Here is an 18,839-nt window from a genome sequence, read left to right as displayed (position 1 = left end):
GGTAGGGCGGGCTGTACCGCTCCGGGCGAGGCCGGTCTCTGCAATTTGCGGGCTGTCGGTGTGTGGGTTTCTAAAATCACGCATGAGCAACGGGTCTGGGGGGGGGCCCCCTGCGGGGAGCTCTGGCTGTCCTCACCGTGAGCGACACGCCGCCTGTCTTCAGGACACTCACACTCTGTGTCACGCACGGCACTTGGGGCGCAGGCGTGCTTGTTGGGTCCCATCCTGTCGGACGCACCTCGTGCTGTGACGTGGGCAGCGCTGTGGCTGGGCGCCCCGGGCGCCCTGGGGTGTTCGTGCAGGTGTATTCTGTGTCACGTCTGTATTGGGAACCCTTTCTCCCATTTTGTCTGGTGTTTTGCTGTAGAAATCCATAAATAATTTGGTCAGGCCTTTATAAAAGCCAGATAATTTATTTTTGGTGGGGATAGAAAATACAGCCTGACTCTGGCTGCGGCCTTGATGTTGTCCTTTGAAGACTCAGCTGGTGGGGCTGGCCCTGGGGGCCGGCTGGCCGCGGGGCTCCCGGAGTGGTGGGGTCAACCCCAGGCTCTCCGGAGTCTAGTGAGCCTCAGAGGGCAGCCTTCTCTGGGCTGGCGTACTGCCCGCTGGGTGGTGCCCAGCGCTGGCATGGACTTGCAGAAACAGCTGCCACCTGCCACGCTTGGGCGTGAGGGGTGTCTGGGGGTGGAGGCCACGTCTCCAGAACCTGCAGGTGCGTCCCTGTGGCAGGTGCCCCTCCCTCCCACAGACTGCCGACGCCCGTGCTCCGGTGCCCGCCGGGTCTCTAGGATTGGCTCTTCTGACTGCCGGAGAGAGCCAGAGGCGGGGATGGTGGCTTGTGCCAAGGCCAGCTCCAAGCCCAGTGCTCTGCCCTGGGCTCTGCCTCAGCCCCATCCCATGGGGTGTCCACTGCCCAGCACCCTTGCCCCAGGCACTTGCTTTGTGGGGAAAGGTCAGGAGGTGTGCAGCCAGGCTCGGCCGCCCTGAGGGTGCCACCCGCTGGGCTTCAGGACAGCTGGCACTACGGCTGGAGGCCCAGAGCCCCCCAGGCCTGCTGTTCCTGCATCCTGCAGTCCCTGGGGGCCAGTGTTGGCTTTCTCTCTGAGTTCCTGCACTCAGAGGACTTGTGGTGAGTAAAGGGAGGCCCTCGAGAGGGGGAGCCAAGCCTGAGCGGCAGGCAGAGAAGGGGTTCTCTGAGGGATGGCTCACAGAGGCCAAGTGTCACAGCCAGGACAGGAGACTGCTGGGTGCTGGTGGGGCCAGCACTGAGCAGCTGGAGTGCATGGCGGTCATGCTGTCGTGGGTCTGCTGAGCATGTGCCGAGCTGCCCAGCAGCTCTTCTGTGAGTGGCGTGGTCCAGCCAGTGGAGGGGCAGGCCGGCTGCCGTGATCCCCCGCCACAGGGCAGAGCAGGACGCGAGCACGGCCTGATCGGCTGGAGCTGCCACTGAGTCTGAGGCTGGGGCGGGCTGGACGTTGCCGGCGAGTGGGTCCAGCTGCCCCGGGCAGGGCCCTGTCGGGTAGTAGGCTCCTGCCAGGCGTTCCCTGTGTTCTCACCTGCGCCGACACCGGGCCAGCCCCTTGGATGCTGCCGAGGAGGCCGCCGAGCACCCTGCGGGCGGCTGTGGTTGCATAGTGGTCCTGTCCACTCCACGCAGGTGACCGCGGGCGCTGCAGCCTCCTGGGAGTGGGGTCCCAAGGGACAGCCGGCCCGGGAGGTCCCTCTGGAGTGTGGGGGCTGGAGTGGGAGCACTGACTGGAGCCCCTCCCTCTTTCCAGAGGACTACCCCAATGGCACGTGGCTGGGGGACGAGAATAACCCCGAGATGCGGGTGCGCTGCGCCATCATCCCCTCCGACATGCTGCACATCAGCACCAACTGCCGCACGGCCGAGAAGATGGCGCTGACGCTGCTGGACTACCTCTTCCACCGGGAGGTGCAGGCCGTGTCCAACCTTTCGGGCCAGGGCAAGCACGGCAAGAAGCAGCTGGACCCCCTCACCATCTATGGGATCCGCTGTGAGTACCCTGGGGCCCGGCGTTTGGGTGGCGAGTCTGGGCCATCCTGGTGTGCTGAGGGGCAAGCGCCAGCTGTGCTCGCTGGCCCTCCCGGGGTCCAGGCAGTGGGGTCCTCCCTCCTTCCGGCCAGTGCTGACCTCTCTAGCGGGTTCCTGGGGTGTCACGTCCTATCGTCTTGTTCCTCGTGGCTGTGTGGTCTCTCTCACAGCACGGACGGGGGCAGGTGACTCCCACCCCGCTCTGGGCCAGGGGAACCCCCCACCTGCAGCAGTTGGGGAGGAAGCCTTGGCGAAGAGCCGTGCTTGGGGGCTGGGTCCCTGGGAGTGGCCTAGTTGGGCCTCAGGCCTGCGGGGCCCTGGCATTGGGTGGGGTGACGGGGCCAGCAGGCATGAAGCTAGTGGGGGATGCCTCTGATTCAGAGAGGTACCTGGTTAGGCAGAAACAGAGAAGGTTCTAGAGATATAATGGTACCCAGCAGGAGCACAGGTGGGTGGATGTGCCTGTGCCCAGAGCTTCCTCATGGTGTGGGGCAGGGCTGTGCTGCTGATGCACCTACTGCGGCCCCAGAAGCTGAACTTAGCAGCCAGCTGGGCCCCCTTGGCGGGGCCGACCCCTGCCACTGGGCCTGGGGATTTTGAGCCGAGCACCAGGGCGGTTGAGGGTATTGGCCGTGCCCACCAGTGCTGGCCGGGCCTGGAGCTCTGGAGGGTCTGTCCCGTGGGTGCCCAGCCCTCCTGGGTAGTCTCCCATCGTGCGCGCCTGGGGGCGAAGGGGTGCTGGTGAGGAGTCCATAGCACCATCCCTGGACAGCGGCCTCCACCCCCAAGATGTCGCAGCTCCAGTCTCCCAAGGGCTGTCGGGCCTTCCCCAGGTTTGGGGCACCACTCACGCGCTGTGCATGCTACGCGAAGGCGCACCCCCCTGCACTTGAGAAACTGGGGTCTTCTCATGAAGAACGTGGCCCCTAAGTGCTGGTGGCTGCTCTCGCCCCTGCGATTGCGCACTGCCGGTGGGTTGGGACGCCTGCTGAGACGCAGCAGCTGGGCTGCGAGACTGAGGCGACCTGGAGACGCCCCTTGGCTCCCACTGCGCCACACCTCAGAGACCGCCCAGCCACGCAGGAGCCCCAGCTTCCCAGCACCAACTCCCAGTCCTGCATGCACGCTCCGCAGGCTGTGGGGGTGCTCTCCCATCTCTGTGGGGCACAAGCGTGGCCGCGTGCATGTCCTGGGCTGCGGGGCTGAGGCTTTCTGCCCTCCCGGTCTGGAGGCTCAAGCCCTAAACCCAGGGCTGCAGGGCTTCCCTCCCAGGCTGAGGCTGCACATCTCTGGGGACACCGGGCTGGCTGGACGCCGGGGAGAAGGCGTGGTGGGTGGCGAGCAAGAACGCTGAGGGGTGGCGTGCACAGGGCGCGGACCCCAGCCTTCACCGAGGCCCACAGCGGCCGCACCACAGGCGGTGCCTTATGGCCTCTGACTCCTGCCCTCCCGAGCCCACTTCACGTCGCGGCCCTGTGCGGTGACTGTTCGGGCGGGGTGTCTGAGCGTACCTGCCCAGGGACGCCGCGGCCTTCCAGAAGCAGATGCTCTGCTTCGCCCCCACCATACCCGGGGCTTCCTCTGGGGGGTTATCTCCAGTGTCTTTGTCTTGAGAGGAGCAGATTTTAGGGATTGGGCATTAGTTTATCTCTCAGTTCACGTCCAACTTCAATGCTCTGAGTAATCAAAACAGGAAATTTTTCAGCTTAATCTTTTTATTACTGAATTTTTGAATTTCTTCCATTTATCTTCCCTTCATCAGCGAAGTTTCATGAGCTGGCCAGAGAAGGTTGCCTCCGGGAGGGTGTCTCCTGCCCCCACATTCCCGAGCCTGTGTTGTCAGCACGGGGAGGGTCCTGGACACGCTCCCAAGGGTGCCGTGCAGGCAAGGGCTGGGAGTCCCTGGGACCTCTGTGGCTCACGAATGTGGGTGCTGGTCAGGTGCCTTGTGTGGCAGCAGCTGAGTGGGGGTGCCCATTCAGGGGGTGCCCATTCAGGAGTGTGAAAAGGCTGCTGTGCTGGGGGGGCTCTTTTTCCAGCCCTGGAGGTAGGCGGGGCACCACAGAGCGGCCCTGAGGCCAGCCTTGGGCTGAGCATCGGTGGAAAGGTGTGCAAGATGCTGGGGTCGCCGTCTCTGGAGACACCTGGTGTGCGCCGGGCTGGGTGTCCCGGCTCCTGGCTCCCGGGCGGGCAGCACCGAGACCCCCACTGGGGGAGAGAACCAGAGTGAACCTGCGTGTGTCAGTTCCCCGCACTGTGGGCACCAGCTGCCGGCAGGCCTGAGGTGGTCCTCAGGGCAGGGTGGTGGGGTGATCCTGGGGCCCTATGGGAAGTGGGGGGACGGCCTGCAGAGGTGGGAGCAGGAGGGAGAGCGGGGCCAATTCGGGGATCAGCTGCTCCTGAATTACGGCCCTTGACCTGGTGGGTGGGGGCAGTGGGGGCGGGGGGGGCGCGGCCGTGGGGGGGCGGCCGCGGGGGGCGCTCACCGCCCCGGCCCCCGCAGGCCACCTCTTCTACAAGTTCGGCATCACCGAGTCCGACTGGTACCGCATCAAGCAGAGCATCGACTCCAAGTGCCGCACCGCGTGGCGGCGGAAGCAGCGCGGCCAGAGCCTGGCGGTCAAGAGCTTCTCGCGGCGGACGCCGTCCTCGTCCGCCTCCGCGGCCTACGGCGCCTCAGGTGGGGGCGCCGGCGGGAACGGGGGGGGGGGGGCGTCGGGGCTCCGGGGCGCGCACGAGGGGGCGGGCGGGGCGCGGGGGAGGCCGGGCCGCGCCGACGCCCGCTGTCCCCGCAGAGGCCGTGCTGAGCGCGCCGTCCCCCGCCGGCGAGATGCCGCAGCCGCCGCCGCAGGCGCTGCACTACGCCCTGGCCAACGCGCAGCAGGTCCAGATCCACCAGATCGGCGAGGACGGCCAGGTCCAAGTAGTATGTGCCCTCCGGGCGGGCGGCGGGTCCTCGGGGCGGGCGGGCAGGAGGGCCTGGGTGCTGGGGGGGCGCGGCGGGCTCTGGGCGGAGACCCGGCCCCCCTCGCGCTCGCGGGGGCCGCCGGACCCCAGGCCCCTGGCTCCCGCCGGCCGGAGGGAGAGGCGGATGGACAGCGAGGCCTGCGTTCACCGCACAAAGGCCGGCGCTTATCTCGTTCATAAGGAAGGTCTTAGAAAGAATTCCAGGACGGACAGCTTCGGCTTGGAGTTTAAAAAGACGGTCTAGAGATGCAGCAGCGGGGACGGCTGCGCGGTTTCTCTCACGATCCCTTGTTAACTGCCAGAATGTTGACTGAGGGGGCGGTCGTCTGGCTGAGCCAAGCTGGGGTTTATGGGAGTCATTTGCGGCCTGTATCTGCAGCGTAATCTATTTAAGCTGGGTTCTTTGATATTTTTTCTGTTTTGGAACCACATTTGTTAGTGTTTATTCTCGCTGTTTAGTCACATAAGTTTTCTTTGATTTAAAGAAAAAATTGCCCGATCTGTTCTCAGCATAGACACAGACGTAACTGCCCTTCCGGACCTCCTGGCCTGCCCAAAACTCTTCCTACTGCTTCCAAGGGTTTTCTGGACCCTCTGACTTGACCGTGTGGTTTTGAACAAGCTGTCATTCTAGACTTGTGGGAAACGTCTGTCCCCCTCCCTCCCCGTGTGCCTTTCACTAAATTTACCCTGTAGTGTATCAATTCCACGCACCTTCCCTCAGCATTAGTGAGGCTTTGAGAATGTTGCAAAATGTCCTCTGCATGTGAGAGACTAGACGCTTCACATTAGGGCGATTTCACGCGGCTACGCCCTACACAGCTACGGGGCACTTGCCAGGGTTCAGGTGTCTTTCCTTGAGCTCAGAGTCGGCAGTCAGGAATATTTTGCAAAGTGTTTCTTGTTTTGCCTGGCTTTGATTTTCTTCTGATGCTTCTTGGTGTCTTCTCTCGCTGCGGATCCCACAGGGCCACCTCCACATCGCCCAGGTGCCGCAGGGGGAGCAGGTGCAGATCACGCAGGACAGCGAGGTGAGTGGCGGCCACCACAACCCGGGCCCCTCTGCGGTGGGCTCCCTCACCCGGTTCCCGTGAATGTCGTGCACAGCTGGGGGTCCCCAGACGACGTGGGCATTCTCACTTGGGGTTGGAGGTGGCGGCCGTCATGGTGGGTCTTTGATTTATCTTCATTAACAAAAAAAAGTCGCGTAAATTCTGCTTGAAGGTTTTGTTCAGGAGTTTTCTTGCTCGAGGGGTTGAATTTTCGTAGAATTGGTGTGACCGGTCTGGCTGGCTATTAAGAAACAGCTCAGGGACGCTCCTGCCTCTGTCTGAATCTGCCTTGAAGTGGTTTTGGTCCTTGATCGCGCCTTTCTTCGTCCATTTTGCAGGGTAATCTACAGATACACCATGTTGGACAGGACGGGCAGGTAAGCACTCACCTGCCCTCGCTCCCTGCGCCCTGCCGGGACCTTCTGCTGGCCAGACCTGCCGCTGCCCTGGGGGGAGGCGGGGAGTGAGAGGGGGGCATGTTGTTACCAGCCTCCCCGGGGGAGGTGGAGGTGTGGGTAGCATCATTGCAGGGTTCACGTGGCTCCTTGGCTCACACATGCAGTCCCCCCCATCTCCCAGTTTTCCATAAGTTCCCATTAGCGTTGCTGGTGCCCATGTAGGTGCCGATAGATCCAGGGGGTTTCCGCCTCAGCGCTAAGGGGTGTGCATCACTGTTTAGCTCCAGCCATTGCCCTCCGATCTGTGGCCCAGAAAGTAACCGGCCCCGCTCCTGAGCATGCTGGTGGGTCCCAGAGTGACGTCCTCGCTGCAGAAAAGGGGGCTCCAGGGCTGGCGTGCTCTTCAGGATGGAGGGAAATGCCTGGCGAATTTGAGGGTTTACGCTGGCATGTCATTTTGAAGGGTCTCTATCCAAGAGGCATCGATAACACATGAATGATCATTTATGAAGCGTAAACACGGAGCTCATTTATCATAATGACGCTGTTCTCAGAACCAAGTGCTTGAAGCCCTTGTTGCCAGGACAGACACGGGCGACACCTGGAGAGTGTGTGTGGAAGGACAGTTACACTGCGGGTTTTCTCTCGCGTCCTCGGCTCCAGGGATGGTGTCGCACACCTTAGAGCATTTCTTAAAGGGATGTGTCTTCCTTCAGATGTTTCATGTTAAACGTAACAGGATTTTAGTCAGAGTCTTGGAATAGTACGTGTGTACGAACAACATAACCACCCTGGAAATGCGTCAAAGGCCAAGGAAGTGCAAAATTGAAAAAATCCACGTCTGTTTTCTCGTCATCCTGCGGTGACAGGGCCTTAGTGGCCGGTTGGGGGTGTGGAGAGGGCCCTACCCATCGTAGAACAGAGAGCAACCTGTGAAATGGGGGGAGCTGGACACTTGTGTCCATGACAGTGGTGGCGCCAGAGCCCCATCCTCCACACAGGCACACGCACGCGCACCCCCGTGCACACAGGAGCGGGCTCACAGCACAGCAGCCCGGCTGCCACTCGCCAGTCAGTTGTCCGCTCCCGTTCTCTTTCCCTCACTCGCGGACACGTGTCAGGACACAGCCCGTGATGTCCAGCCCGCAGCCTGACACGTGGGCCAGACCGCTGTGCCCGCGTCTTCCTTAAGAGCCTGCGGGTCTAGGCGGTTGTGGTTTTACGGCGTGACGTGTGTAAACATTAAATGTCTTGTCTGATGAGTGAGGTGACGGGGAAGACGAGCGGCTGGTGCAGAGCTCCAGGGTCGCATTAGCGAGACTTTTAAAAACCATATTCGAGCCGAAGACGAGTGATGAGTGAGGACCTCCTCCTTCGCACGCCTGTCCGGCCCTGCGCCCGGGTTGGGGCCCGAGGCCTGTGTGTGGCTTGAGCGTCACGCCGGCTCCCTGAGCGCTGGGCCTGCCGTGCTGCAGGTTCTGGGGCCCGGGGGGGAGTCCACACCTCAGCCTCCGGTGCTGGCGTGGAGCCCTTGTGGGGGTTTGGGGAAATAGAAACCCTGTCCTGGGGAGGCGTCTGCTCGGTGCCCGTGGTCCACACAGCCGTGCTCTGGGAGGAGGGTGGCGCGTTGCCTGACCACGGGGGCCGGTCCTTGGGGAGCTGGTAACAGCAGGGTCTTGGGTGCTGGGAGGTGCACTGCCTTTAACGGCAGTGATGGGCGGTGTGTGAAGAGGGTGGGTTCCCCCTGCGCCCAGAGGTGATGTCTGAGCTGGCTGAGCAGCCTCAGAAACTGCTCATGGAGATGGGGGGAGGGGGCGACCCTTTAGTTTTACTGTGACGTTGGGAGAGCACGTACAAGCGCTGCGCTTGCAGCATTGATTAAGAGGTAGCATTTTCCTTGTCAAAATTATTGTCTCAAACGAACCTTTTAACAAAAGCAGATCACGTGAGCCAGTCGAGGTTGAAGCAGTTCAGGTTTGAAATTTAAATTTTGTAAAGTAAATTGATTACTTTTTAAAGAAATTCCAGGCGTGCTGTCAGCGTGTGCTGGTAATCTTAGGGAGCTGGTAACGGTGGGGGCTTGGGTGCCAGGGCACTGGGCGCGTGTCACTGGGAAGCGCACTGCACACAGCTCAGCGCGGAGGTGGGAGGTGGGGCACCTGGGGGGTGGGGGTGCAGCGTGAGCTTTAACTAGGAAACTCCGGCCACGTTTCTTACCAAATATTGTTCAGTGGACAAAATCTGGTCCAGGCTGTGTTTCTGTGCATTTCAGGGAGTCTTGTTCCTTTCCTGGAACCAGGCCGTGGGGTCTGGCCCCGTGCAGCCAGCAAAGGCCTTGGAGGCTTAGCGGGAAGGCCGGGCTGCTGTCCAGTAAGGTAACCGCTCTGGCCACTGGCTCCCTGGCCCTCATACATGGAAAATGCTGGGAGAGGGTATGAGTGTTTTCACCCTGGCAAGTCCGTTTTTAAAAGGATAATACAGGCAGGGAACTTGGCCCAAGTGTGTGTGCTAATGAAGAATGACGTGAAAACGTGGCTGGGAGCGGCCCTTGACTTCCCCTGGACTGCGCCCGTGCCCTGTAACACGCACTTCTCCTTTGCTGAACCTGCTGTGTAGCCTGTAAACCTGAGGCCTGGGCACGCGGCCTTCTCATTCACCTTCCAGGGGTCTCGGTGCTGGGGGCCGGCTCTTCCAGACCCTGCTATGCTCCAGGGCGGCGTGGAGACGCTGGCTTGGCGTGGGCAGAGGGGGGTCACTAACATCGTACACCGGCACCCTGCTTGGGCCAGGGGCGGAGGCCCACGAGCCGTGTGTGGTGCTGCCTCCAAGGCGGCTTTTGCCTCGGGAAAGCAGGGCATCGGATCAAGGGGATCTCTGAACCCCTTTTCAGTGTTTCATTTTTTTTTTTTAAGAATTATTCCTTTATTGGAAGATTTTTATTTTATTTTATTTGTTTTTGTGCAGAAGATCTGGGGTATAGTCCAGAGATACGGGGCATGAGAGGATCCCCTAGACACAGAGTGGGGCGCAGAACAGGTGAATCTACTGAGATACACTGCTGAGGGGAGCAGCGGGGAGACAGGAGAGGTCTGCTGCGCCATGTGGGTCAGCTCCCTAACCAGGGATTGAACTCAGGCCACAGAGGTGACAGTGCTGAGACTTAACCCCTAGGTGACCAGGGAAGCCCCCCCTTTTAACTTTTAAAAATTTGTATTTGAGACTGAAAAATGGAGGCTGCCACAAACCATCTTCACAAAGCATAGCCCGTGAACACTGTCACCTATATGCCAGCGGCCCTTGCTGCTAGGCAGCTTGGGAAGCTTCGCTTGGGACTCAGACCTGCATCTGCCAGGACTCCCCTTAGGAAGGTGGGCCAGGGGGCATCCGGGACCTGGGGTGACTGACAGCCTGGCTTGGACTATCCTGCCACACTCAGGAGATAGTTAAGCCCAGCTGCATGCTGCCCCGTCTCCGGGTCACGGAGTCTGGAAATCTGTGTGGCTGTCTCTGTCCTCTGCCTTGTGGCATTTTGGTGTGGGTCAGGATATGACCCAGCAAGGTGCCCACCCGTGGGGTCCCAGCTCCTGTGTGCTACTCTGATGTCTGGGTGGGAACAGCAATGGCACATCCCAGCCCATCCCAGAGTGCTGCTCTCTGCCCAGGTGACAGCACACCCTCGCTGCCTCACAGCTGTGTCGTGTCCACAGGGTGTCTGCTTAACTTGACCCCCGCCCCGCCAACGCCCCGGTTCCTGTGATGTGCCAAAATGCTGTTGTGAGGATGCTTTCACATGCTGCGGCCGTGCCCCTGACCGAGCCGTGGGCCTGGGGCTGGCAGAAGCCAACACTGGGTCTTAGGGGACCAGCCCTCAGAAAGGCGAGGGGAGCTCTTGGGTTGCCTGTGGCTGCAGTGGTTGGCTGTGAGCTTGTTACGACACTCGTTCACCTTGAATGATCCATCTTAGGTAGAAACGCCGGGAAGTCCACGTGCGGACACGCAGCTGAGACAGCAGGACATGCCTTTGCTGGGCTGCTGCCAGCTTGGGTGTGCTCGAGGCCGCGGTCACCTGAGCGTGACTTTCCAGGGGCATCTGGTCAGCTGGAGGAACGAGTCGCTGGCTCGGTTCAGACCACAGTGCAGTTACCCACCAGCACTGCGGTCCTGATACCGCATGGAGGGGCGCCCTGAGCAGTGCAGGAGAGGAGGCAAGAAAAGGGACATCTGCTCTGACGCAGCGTCAGTGCCGAGTCACGGTTTGCGCCTTCCAGCCGGCTGCGCCCAGCTGCGGGGTCGGCGTGGCCTCCCGACGGAGGCGTGGCCCCGGCGCCGCCCTCCACGCACTGTGCAGGCTGGCGTCCGGCGATAACATCCAAACTGGACGTCCAGTGACTCGCCACAGTGTGCTGGGACGGACTGCCTGGGTCTCTGCGCTAGAGGTGACTGTGTTCTGGGGGTTGAGATGGCACAGGCGTGGGATGTGTTGTCTTAATTTGCGGGTGACAACGGCCCCTCCAGGCAGGCCGTCCGCGGGAGAGGACGGGCGTGTGGGCTGGGCATCGAGCCCTCTGCCGGCTGAGCACTCAGTCACCTTGGCAGGGCTGTGAATCCTTATGTTTTGGGTTCGTTCCAGATATTTCAGGCAAGATTCGACTGGGATAAATGCAGCCACAATGCCGTTGAGTGTCACTCTGCTTTTGAGACACGTCCTCTGGACGGCTGCTTCGAGCATTTTGAGTCCCAGTGGAACCAAGTGAGTAGACGTCTCCGTTTAGTAATCTAGGTGGACACAGCGGAACGAGAAGTTTCCGTGTCCGTGAAACTGGGCCGAGTCTAGTTCTGAAACTGCCTTAGAACCAGCCGTGAACGAGCCAGGGCTCGGCATGCATAGGTCCTGATGGCCGGGGTTCTGTGCGCATGTGTGAGGCCAGATGTGTTTGTTGCGTTGAGTCCAGTGGTGGTGAGCTGCAGGCACCAGCAGCCTTGGCAGCAGGCGTAATATGCCCAGGGAGTCTGCACGCCAGGGTGCGTCCTCCACTCCCGGTCGCCTCTTGCTGTTGGCTGTGTCACACGCCTCCTTCCTGTGTGCAGTGCTTACACCGACGGCCTTTGTTTGCCGGGCGGGGTGGGGGGACTGTTCTGCTCCACGTGGCGTCGCTGGGGCTCCGGGTGGCCTGGGCACCCAGCGGGCTGGCCCGTGCCGTGTCTCCACAGCAGTCTCCGGCACCGAGCTTTCCCGTGCGGGCATTCCTGCGGCCTGGGCCACGGCATGGTGTTCGGGCTCCAGGAGGGCCTGTCCCGGGGTTAGGGAGCGCAGGCTGGGCACGCTGCAGGACCCGGGAGACAGCGTAGGATGTCCGCGCTGGAGGCTGGAGTTGGGAAGGCAGCGGTGGGGCTGGACATAGGTCGCTCGGCCTCTGAGCCCCATGTGTCTTGACTCAGAGTCCCTCTAAGGCAGAGCCTGTGCCACACACAGACCTGGGGCCCCAAGGGCACACCTGGGCATGTGTGCCTGCAGGCAGTGGGGGCTACTGGGGAGAGGGGTGGAAGTGCCGGCGTGTCCTCACAGGGTGTTCGTAGTGGCTCGAGTGTACCAACCCTGCGCCAACCCCTCCCCCCCGCCCTGCACCTGCTCCTGTCTGTGACTCGCCCACTGCGAGACCCCGCGGGACGTGTTCCTGGGCTGATGTGGCGGCCAGGCTGGCGATGCCGTCATGCTGCGGCCCTTGTGTTGGGCAAGAAGGCCGACTTGGCACCAGTTCCCCTGGGTCCGGAAGCCCCAGCCCGCATCGGGCTTCTGGGGCACCAGACCCACCCCCAGGGGTGGCGTGATCTGTGTTCTCTGCCTCCTTTGCCAGCCTATTGCGTGTTTGTGGGAGGCGAACATGTAGGAGAAATCAGCCAGAGCGCTTGCCCTACTGTCCGCATGTGGGCGAGGGGGGAGGTGCTCTGGGCGTGGGGTGTGCTGTGCTGGCACAGTTCCGCCTCCTGGCCAGGCTGAGGCGCTCAGGTGAGGACCAGTGAGAGCGCAGCGTCAGCTTCACGCCAGGCTGTTGCTGGGCGATGTGGTGTCTGCTGAGGTACTGGGCGGGGGCGGGGGCTGCTCCCTCTCCTGGCAGGGAGCTGAGAGGGTCCAGATGCGTGGGAAGTCTTTAAAGACCTCGTTTCCTCGCGTTGCTTAGATCATGAGCTGTGGAGCTGCTGGCGCTGTCGCGTTGGGGTGCGCGCCCGCAGTGGGTGGACCTGCTGTGTGCCTTCATGGTTGTCGTGGCACCTAGAGCGTGACTGAAAGTTCATTAGCGTCTATGGACCAAACAACGGCGCCTGGAGAGAATGTGCATTCTGCGGCCCTGAGCACGTGTGTGTGCGTGTGCGTGTGCGTGTGTGTGTGTGTGTGTGTGTGTGAATGACGCGGCACCAAGCAGAGCAGCAGGGCGCCCGGGCCACTCTGTGTGTGTGGGGCGGCTGCCCCAGGCCCGCGGGCCACAGCGGGCTCTTCTCCAGGCCTTGACTGTCTGTCCTCCGCTGGCGCTCGTAGCCCAGCCAGAGAAAACCTCAGCATGAATCGTACAGGTAGCGTGCGGGAGGGGTGTGCGCGGCCGTCTCCTGTCGCCCGGTGTCGCTGCAGGGAACCCGTGGTAGGCAGCTGCCCACTGTCACTTCCCTTCTGGTGAAATCGTCGCTTGAGAACACACAGCCCGGCCTGAGGCACCACCTGTCCCGGCCCCGTGCCCCGTGTGCTCTCGCAGCGCCTGTCCTCGCCCAGGGAGATCCCCGCTGTCCATGCCAGACGCCCCGTTCTGAGGGCGGTGCTCCTCGGAGAGCAGAGCGGCTCGGCGGGGTTTGGCAGCGGAAGCCTGCAGGTGGGGTGCTGTGGCCGCAGGCGCAGGGGAGCCCCGCCCGGTGGGCCCCGTCCTGCAGGCGGGTGTTGGTGGGAAGGGAGCCTGGGTCACGGCCAGCCGCGGACATCGCCCCGGACCTCACGTTGACCGGGCTCTGAGAGCCAGGCAGTGACGCCTGTAAGTGGCCTGTAGCGCCCAGCGCCCCTCTCCCCCCGCCGCGAGGGGCTTCCTGACACGGACAGAGGCGCCGGGGTCTGCAGAACAGTGTCCCTGGGGCAGGCGAGAACCTTTCTGGGAGGTTTTTGGCCCCTGAGCTGAGCTCCCCAAGGCCCCTGTGTCGGAGAGTCTGCCCCTGAGGGACAGAAAGCCCCCTGCCGCCAGGAGGCCACGGCCACGAGGAGGCCGGGCAGGCGGTGGCTTCGTTTCCCTCGTCACTCTGAGGAGAAAGTACTTGTGAAGTCAAGTGAGACTTTCGAGGCCTCGCCCACATCATTGGCCGTGCTCGGCTCCGCTCCTTGCAGCGCCTCGGGCCCACTCAGGTGCAGCCCCGGGCGGTGGCAGCAGCCCTGAAAGCCTCTTGTGTCCACAGCATTTCTCCAGCATGGCTTGCGGTCCGGAGCAGAGACGGCGCCTCCAGGCCCTGCGCCCTTGCGGGCACGGCCACTGCTCACGCGGGACAACGTGGTGCTGGTGGTCTGGCCACCGAGAGGCCTGTCGGGGGCGGCCCAGGCCATCCTGCAGGCTGCACGCCACATGAGCCTTGTTCTCCCGGACGGTCCTCTGCGAGCGCCCTTGGCCGCCCACCTCCCTTGGTGGGGCTGCAGGGCACAGGGCTGTGCCACAGCCCTCTTTCCTCTGACTCCCTCCGCCGGGAGTCCGCAGCATCCCCCCCACCGCCCCGAGCTGCAGCTCGAGCCCCATTTCTGTGGAAACGGTTGTTTCTGTGGTGGACTCACCTCCACCCCCACCACCCACCTGTCCTGCCCTTGGTCTCCCTGCTTAGCCCGAGGTGCAGTGGCCCCACACAGCCCGCGCCTGCGTCCTTCCCCTGCTGAGCCCCCCTGAACCTCTCAGTCGCGTGGTGCCCAGCGACCGCTCCCAGGAAGCAGTGGGGCTTGGGTGAGGGCGGGTTAGCTGCTCCCCAGGCCATCCCGTGGCCAGATGGGTGTGGGCCAGGCTCCGTAGGATGTGGCCTGGCCACCGTCTCCTGCCCGTGTGCCAGGCGGGAAGCTAGGCCGGAGGTGACGGGTGGGCCGGGTTTCACACTCCGAAGGGAGACCCAGCCCAGTGGCCTAAGGGTAGGCCCTGCAGGCCTCTGGCAAGGGAGGGGCGAGTCTGCTGGGCCTGTGGACAGAGTTGCCTAGAAGTTACCCGTGGTTGCAGAAATGCGCGCTCCCCTGCCTTGCCTGGCAGTGCCGTGTGGCCTGGGTGTCCTCGCCAGCCCAGGGCCCCAGCCCGGCGGTGGCCCCGCATCAGGCGCCCCCTCGCCCGCGTCACAGTCCGGCAGGTTTCTCTCTCCAGGGGCTCCGCGTCAGCTCCCCGTGGTCTCGCTCGTCACAGCAAAGCAGTTTCCGGAAACGGTTCACAGTTCTCGTTGGCCCATTAGGTCCCAAAGGAAGGACTTTCCTTGTGAGGCGGGGCCGCGGGGGGCTGTGGGGCAGCTGTGTCCTGTGCTTCTGCTGTGGCGCAGAAGGAATGGCCAGGTTCCGCCGGCGTCCGGCGGCGTTCTTCCAGTGAGACAGCCTCTCCCGCGGGCGGGTCCGCCGCCGAAGAGCAGAACCCTTGCTCTTCCTCAACGGGCCTGCGGCCGCGAAGCCACCAGACTCCCGCAGACCAGGCCTGCGGCTGTGGTGCTGGTTTTACCTCCCAGAACTCTGGTGTGGTGACGGCGTGGGGGTGTGGGTTTCCCGTCGTGCTCTCTTGTCACCATGAATCACTCTGGATTTGTTCTTTTTCTCACCGTCAAAAACGTGAAACTGTCCTTAGCCCAGGACTCTGCAGACCAGGCCATGGGGCGGTCAAAGCCACTGGCTCGTGCCGAGGGTGCGTGTCCTGCGCAGGGCGTGCGCGGCGGCACTGAGAACCGTGTTGGCGTGCAGGCCTCTCTGAGTTCAGGCTGGAACCTGGGCTGCCTGGGTGGAGCCAACTGGGTTGTCACTCCGCCTTCTGAGGTGTGGGGGGGCCTTCTCCCCAGGGGTCCTGCAGGGACCGGGCAGTGTGCGGTGCCTCTGTGTCAGCTCTCGGGGCCCCTTGGCACTCCAGGTCAGGCTCCTGGGTGCCCAGACGTGCCGCCTGCGTGTCGGCTAAGGGGTGACGTGCAGATGAGACGAACAACCCGTAGCACCCACATGCGCCCCACAAATGTGTGTGTAGCCGCCTCCTCGCCTCAGAGGTGCAGCGCAGGGGTCCCGGAGCCCCACACTCGCCAGAGCAGAGCCCCCTTGCCGCTGCGCCGCTGACGCCCTGCCTTCTCTTCCAGGTGCTGCAGGGGGCCCAGCTGATTGCCGTGGCCTCTTCCGACCCTGCGGCCACAGGTGTGGACGGGTCGCCGCTCCAGGGCAGCGACATCCAGGTCCAGTACGTCCAGCTGGCGCCAGTGACTGACCACACCGCTGCGGCTCAGGTAGGTGCTCCTGCCAATGGGCCTGGGCCTCTGCTTCTGCAGCATGGGCCTCAGCCCAGGTCTTGTCGCTCCTGGCATGCTCCTGCAGGAGTTGGTCACCACAGCGAGCCTGTGCTTTGGACACAGGCACTCGTTCTGGGCAGGTGTCTAGGTGCCTGGAGGTGGGAAGGTGAGGGCGAGGTCCTGGCACAAGCACCAGTGTTACCCTGACTCTTGTCTCTGGCAAATGTTGTGATTCAGTCCTGCCTTGGGGGCTGTGGAGACAGGGATCCCGGTTTACCTGTGGTCTCAAGCCTTGCCTGGGCTGCTGTAGAAGGACCTGGCCTCTGAGCGGCCCCTCTGCAGTGGGAAGAAGGCCCTGCCACTGTGGTGCACTATGGGGCGTGCTGCTGCCCCGCGGAGCCCACCCTGTCACTGGCGTTGCTGGGCCATGTTCCCCCTGAGCCCTGCCCGCACTGCCAGCATCAGTGTTTCTCCCGGAGCACTGGCCTCTAGCTCCTTTGGGCACTTTCTAGAATGTCAGATGACAGGATGCTTCTTCAGGAGTGTGAGGTGTCTGGGCAGCTTGCGCAGGTGCTGGCTGAGAGCATCGTGATCTCTCACTTCAGGGCCCCCTCCCTGTCCCAGGTCTGGGGGACTGTTGTGCAGGGCCCCATGCTAGTGTGGACAGCCTGGCAGCTTGTGCCCCTCCGGGGGCCGGCAGCGTCCATTCTGACTGACTGGCCGTGTTGACAACACTGCCTCTGAGGTCTGGGCCTGGCCCTGCTTTGTGGACGTCACTCAGGCCAGTCCTGGGAGGCAGGATGCACGTCCTCGTAGGAGCACCCCGAGGCTCTGGCTCCTCTGCTGCAGGGCAGGCCTGGTGTCCACACTCCCAGGTGCTTAGACCAGGTGCTATGAGCTCGGTCACCCCCCGGCCCCCTCACAGATCCTGACGTTGAGCACACTGCCTGCGTTAGCTCTGCTCAGTGTCCTGTCAGGCCGTCTCCGTCCACACCCTCAGGTCTCAGGGAACTGTTAATCAGGACGTACGCCTTCGACTGGGTGAGCAGATCTGTGCTGACCAGGCATTTGCCGCAGAGCCCAGCTGGCCGGGACTGGGCCTTCAGCTCATCGGGCGGCCCCAAGGCAGGGCCAGCACCTCCCCTTCCACTCCTGTTCTGCTGGCGGGCTGCTCCTCGGATGCCTCCTGCAGACAGCATCTGCAGAGACCCAGCTGAGGGACCAAGTCCACTGCTCGGGGCGCGTCGGCTTTATTAGATGGCTCCTGTGGGCCTCGTGCGCCAGGCAGGGGAGGGCCCTGAGGGGTTGCAGAGTAGGGTGAAGGAGGGTGGGGCCCCATCATCCAGGCCCGGCACCTTCCCTCAGGCCAGCAGGTCGGTCCTGCTGGTGACCTGGGTGCCACCTCTAGACTGATGTGGGTGGGTTTAGAGCCACACTCTGGGGAGAGGCTGAAACTGCAGCAGGAGTTAAGTCTGGGGCCTGATTTTTCTGTTTTTAGGGACTCCCCTCCCCTTCGAGCACTGCTCAGCCTGAGGGGGCTCCCAGCTCCTGCTGCTCCCGGCCCTGTGGTGTCGGACACGGCTCTCGCATCTGACAGCCCCACCGCCGGCACCTTGGGGCCCCAGTCATCACGCTCAAGCCCACTTGCCTTTTCCAGCTGTGCGGGGCTTCCCCACCCCTGCAGTCTGGGTCACGGTGACCCCTTTCTTGACCCCCGCCCTTCCTCTCACAGGCTGCAGCCAGTGCCTGTGCCAAGCCCTTCATCAAAACAGAAGGCCCTGCTTTTCAGGACGTGCTGTTGAAAGCTGTTCGTGTGTGTGTTCTGAAGTGCGGCCTTCAACTAAGCCAGGCCGCAGCCCCTGCCCCCCGGCCTGTCTTCCTGCCCTTCTGCCCTGGCCGGCCTCTGCAGCTGCTTTTCCTGCCTGGGGAGCCAGGGAGCCCTCCTCGGCGGGGCCATCTTCATGATGGCATCTTTGACCTAGAGGTTAAGGGGGTCTGTAAAATAAACCCCCCGACGATCTCCATCGGGGGGCTCACTCTGCCGGGTTGAGGTGGATTATTCCAAGTTTGTATTGTCCCTATGCTTATGTTCAAACCGCAGTCATGCTTTTAAAATCGTTCAGATGTCTGACTTGTGGATTAGAGGTTAGGTTGTAGGGGGGCTGGGGTAGCTGCCACTAAAGTACCTCATGGGAACATTAGAACAGTTTTACCAGAGGCCAAGTGGTAGCTGACATTCTGGGTACACGTCGAGTCGAGGGCGCTCCCCGGTGACAAGCAGGGCTGGGTGCAGAGGCGGACAGGCTGCTGCGCTGTGTGTGGGTGGGTGGGTGGGTGCGGTGCGACCAGGGGAGCAGAGTGGGAGTCGTTGCACGTGAGCACAGGCCCACGGAGCACCCCCAGCTCAGGGTGTGTCTTAATTGGCGCTTGACGCCAGCGTCTCCTGGCTGCCTCGCGGCCTGTGCCCTCCCGGGCAGGGATGTCTGTCGAGCCGTCCTCTCTCCCTCTTGCAGACGGCTGAGACCCTGCAGCCCGCCCTGCAGCCCGAGATGCAGCTTGAGCACGGCGCCATCCAGATCCAGTGAGCCGGACGCACCTCTGTTCCCGTGCACCGGGCCTGGCCCGCGGGTGGCGCGGGCAGATGCGGACAAGAGCCCGTCGCCCGCCCGGCCGGAGCTCCCCCAGCCCCCGCGCGGCGTCCAGCGGGTGGGGAGGCGCAGCGCGGCGGCCTCCAGGATCCACAGAGTATCAGGAACTATCATATTTTTCTCTGTTTAAACAGCTTTTTTAAATTAGCTTTGTTGTTTATAACAAAAAAGAAAACTGAAAAAAAAGTGGATTGCCGGAAGCCTTTTGCCGTGAGCTCTGGTCAGTGTCGTGAAAATAGGTGTTTGCAGA

General features: G+C 62.7%; 1 protein-coding gene across 10 annotated transcripts in view; it reads left to right on the top strand.

Moving 5' to 3' along the window:
- The window catches only part of BANP (BTG3 associated nuclear protein), a gene marked incomplete at both ends in the record, with an annotated part of 38,469 nt that extends 19,943 nt beyond the window's left edge, over positions 1-18,526 (top strand). For 2 of the 10 annotated variants that reach the window (XM_084257562.1, XM_084257569.1), the window contains 7 exons: positions 1,782-2,021; positions 4,563-4,739; positions 4,855-4,985; positions 5,986-6,057; positions 6,417-6,455; positions 15,795-15,938; positions 18,455-18,526. In XM_084257562.1, coding sequence (XP_084113688.1) covers positions 1,782-2,021; positions 4,563-4,739; positions 4,855-4,985; positions 5,986-6,057; positions 6,417-6,455; positions 15,795-15,938; positions 18,455-18,526 — 875 coding nt within the window. Of the gene's footprint in view, positions 1-1,781; positions 2,022-4,562; positions 4,740-4,854; positions 4,986-5,985; positions 6,058-6,416; positions 6,456-15,713; positions 15,939-18,454 lie in introns of all 10 variants that reach the window. The other 8 variants (XM_084257566.1, XM_084257565.1, XM_084257570.1 and 5 more) reach the window with 5 other exon arrangements.
- Between the last annotated feature and the right edge of the window lie 313 nt (positions 18,527-18,839).

This window comes from Talpa europaea (assembly GCF_964194135.1).
Source record: "Talpa europaea genome assembly, chromosome: 16".
NCBI classification, from domain to species: domain Eukaryota; kingdom Metazoa; phylum Chordata; class Mammalia; order Eulipotyphla; family Talpidae; genus Talpa; species Talpa europaea.
The sequence above is the reverse complement of the archived record's forward strand: the minus strand, read 5'-3'. Positions and strand labels throughout refer to the sequence as shown.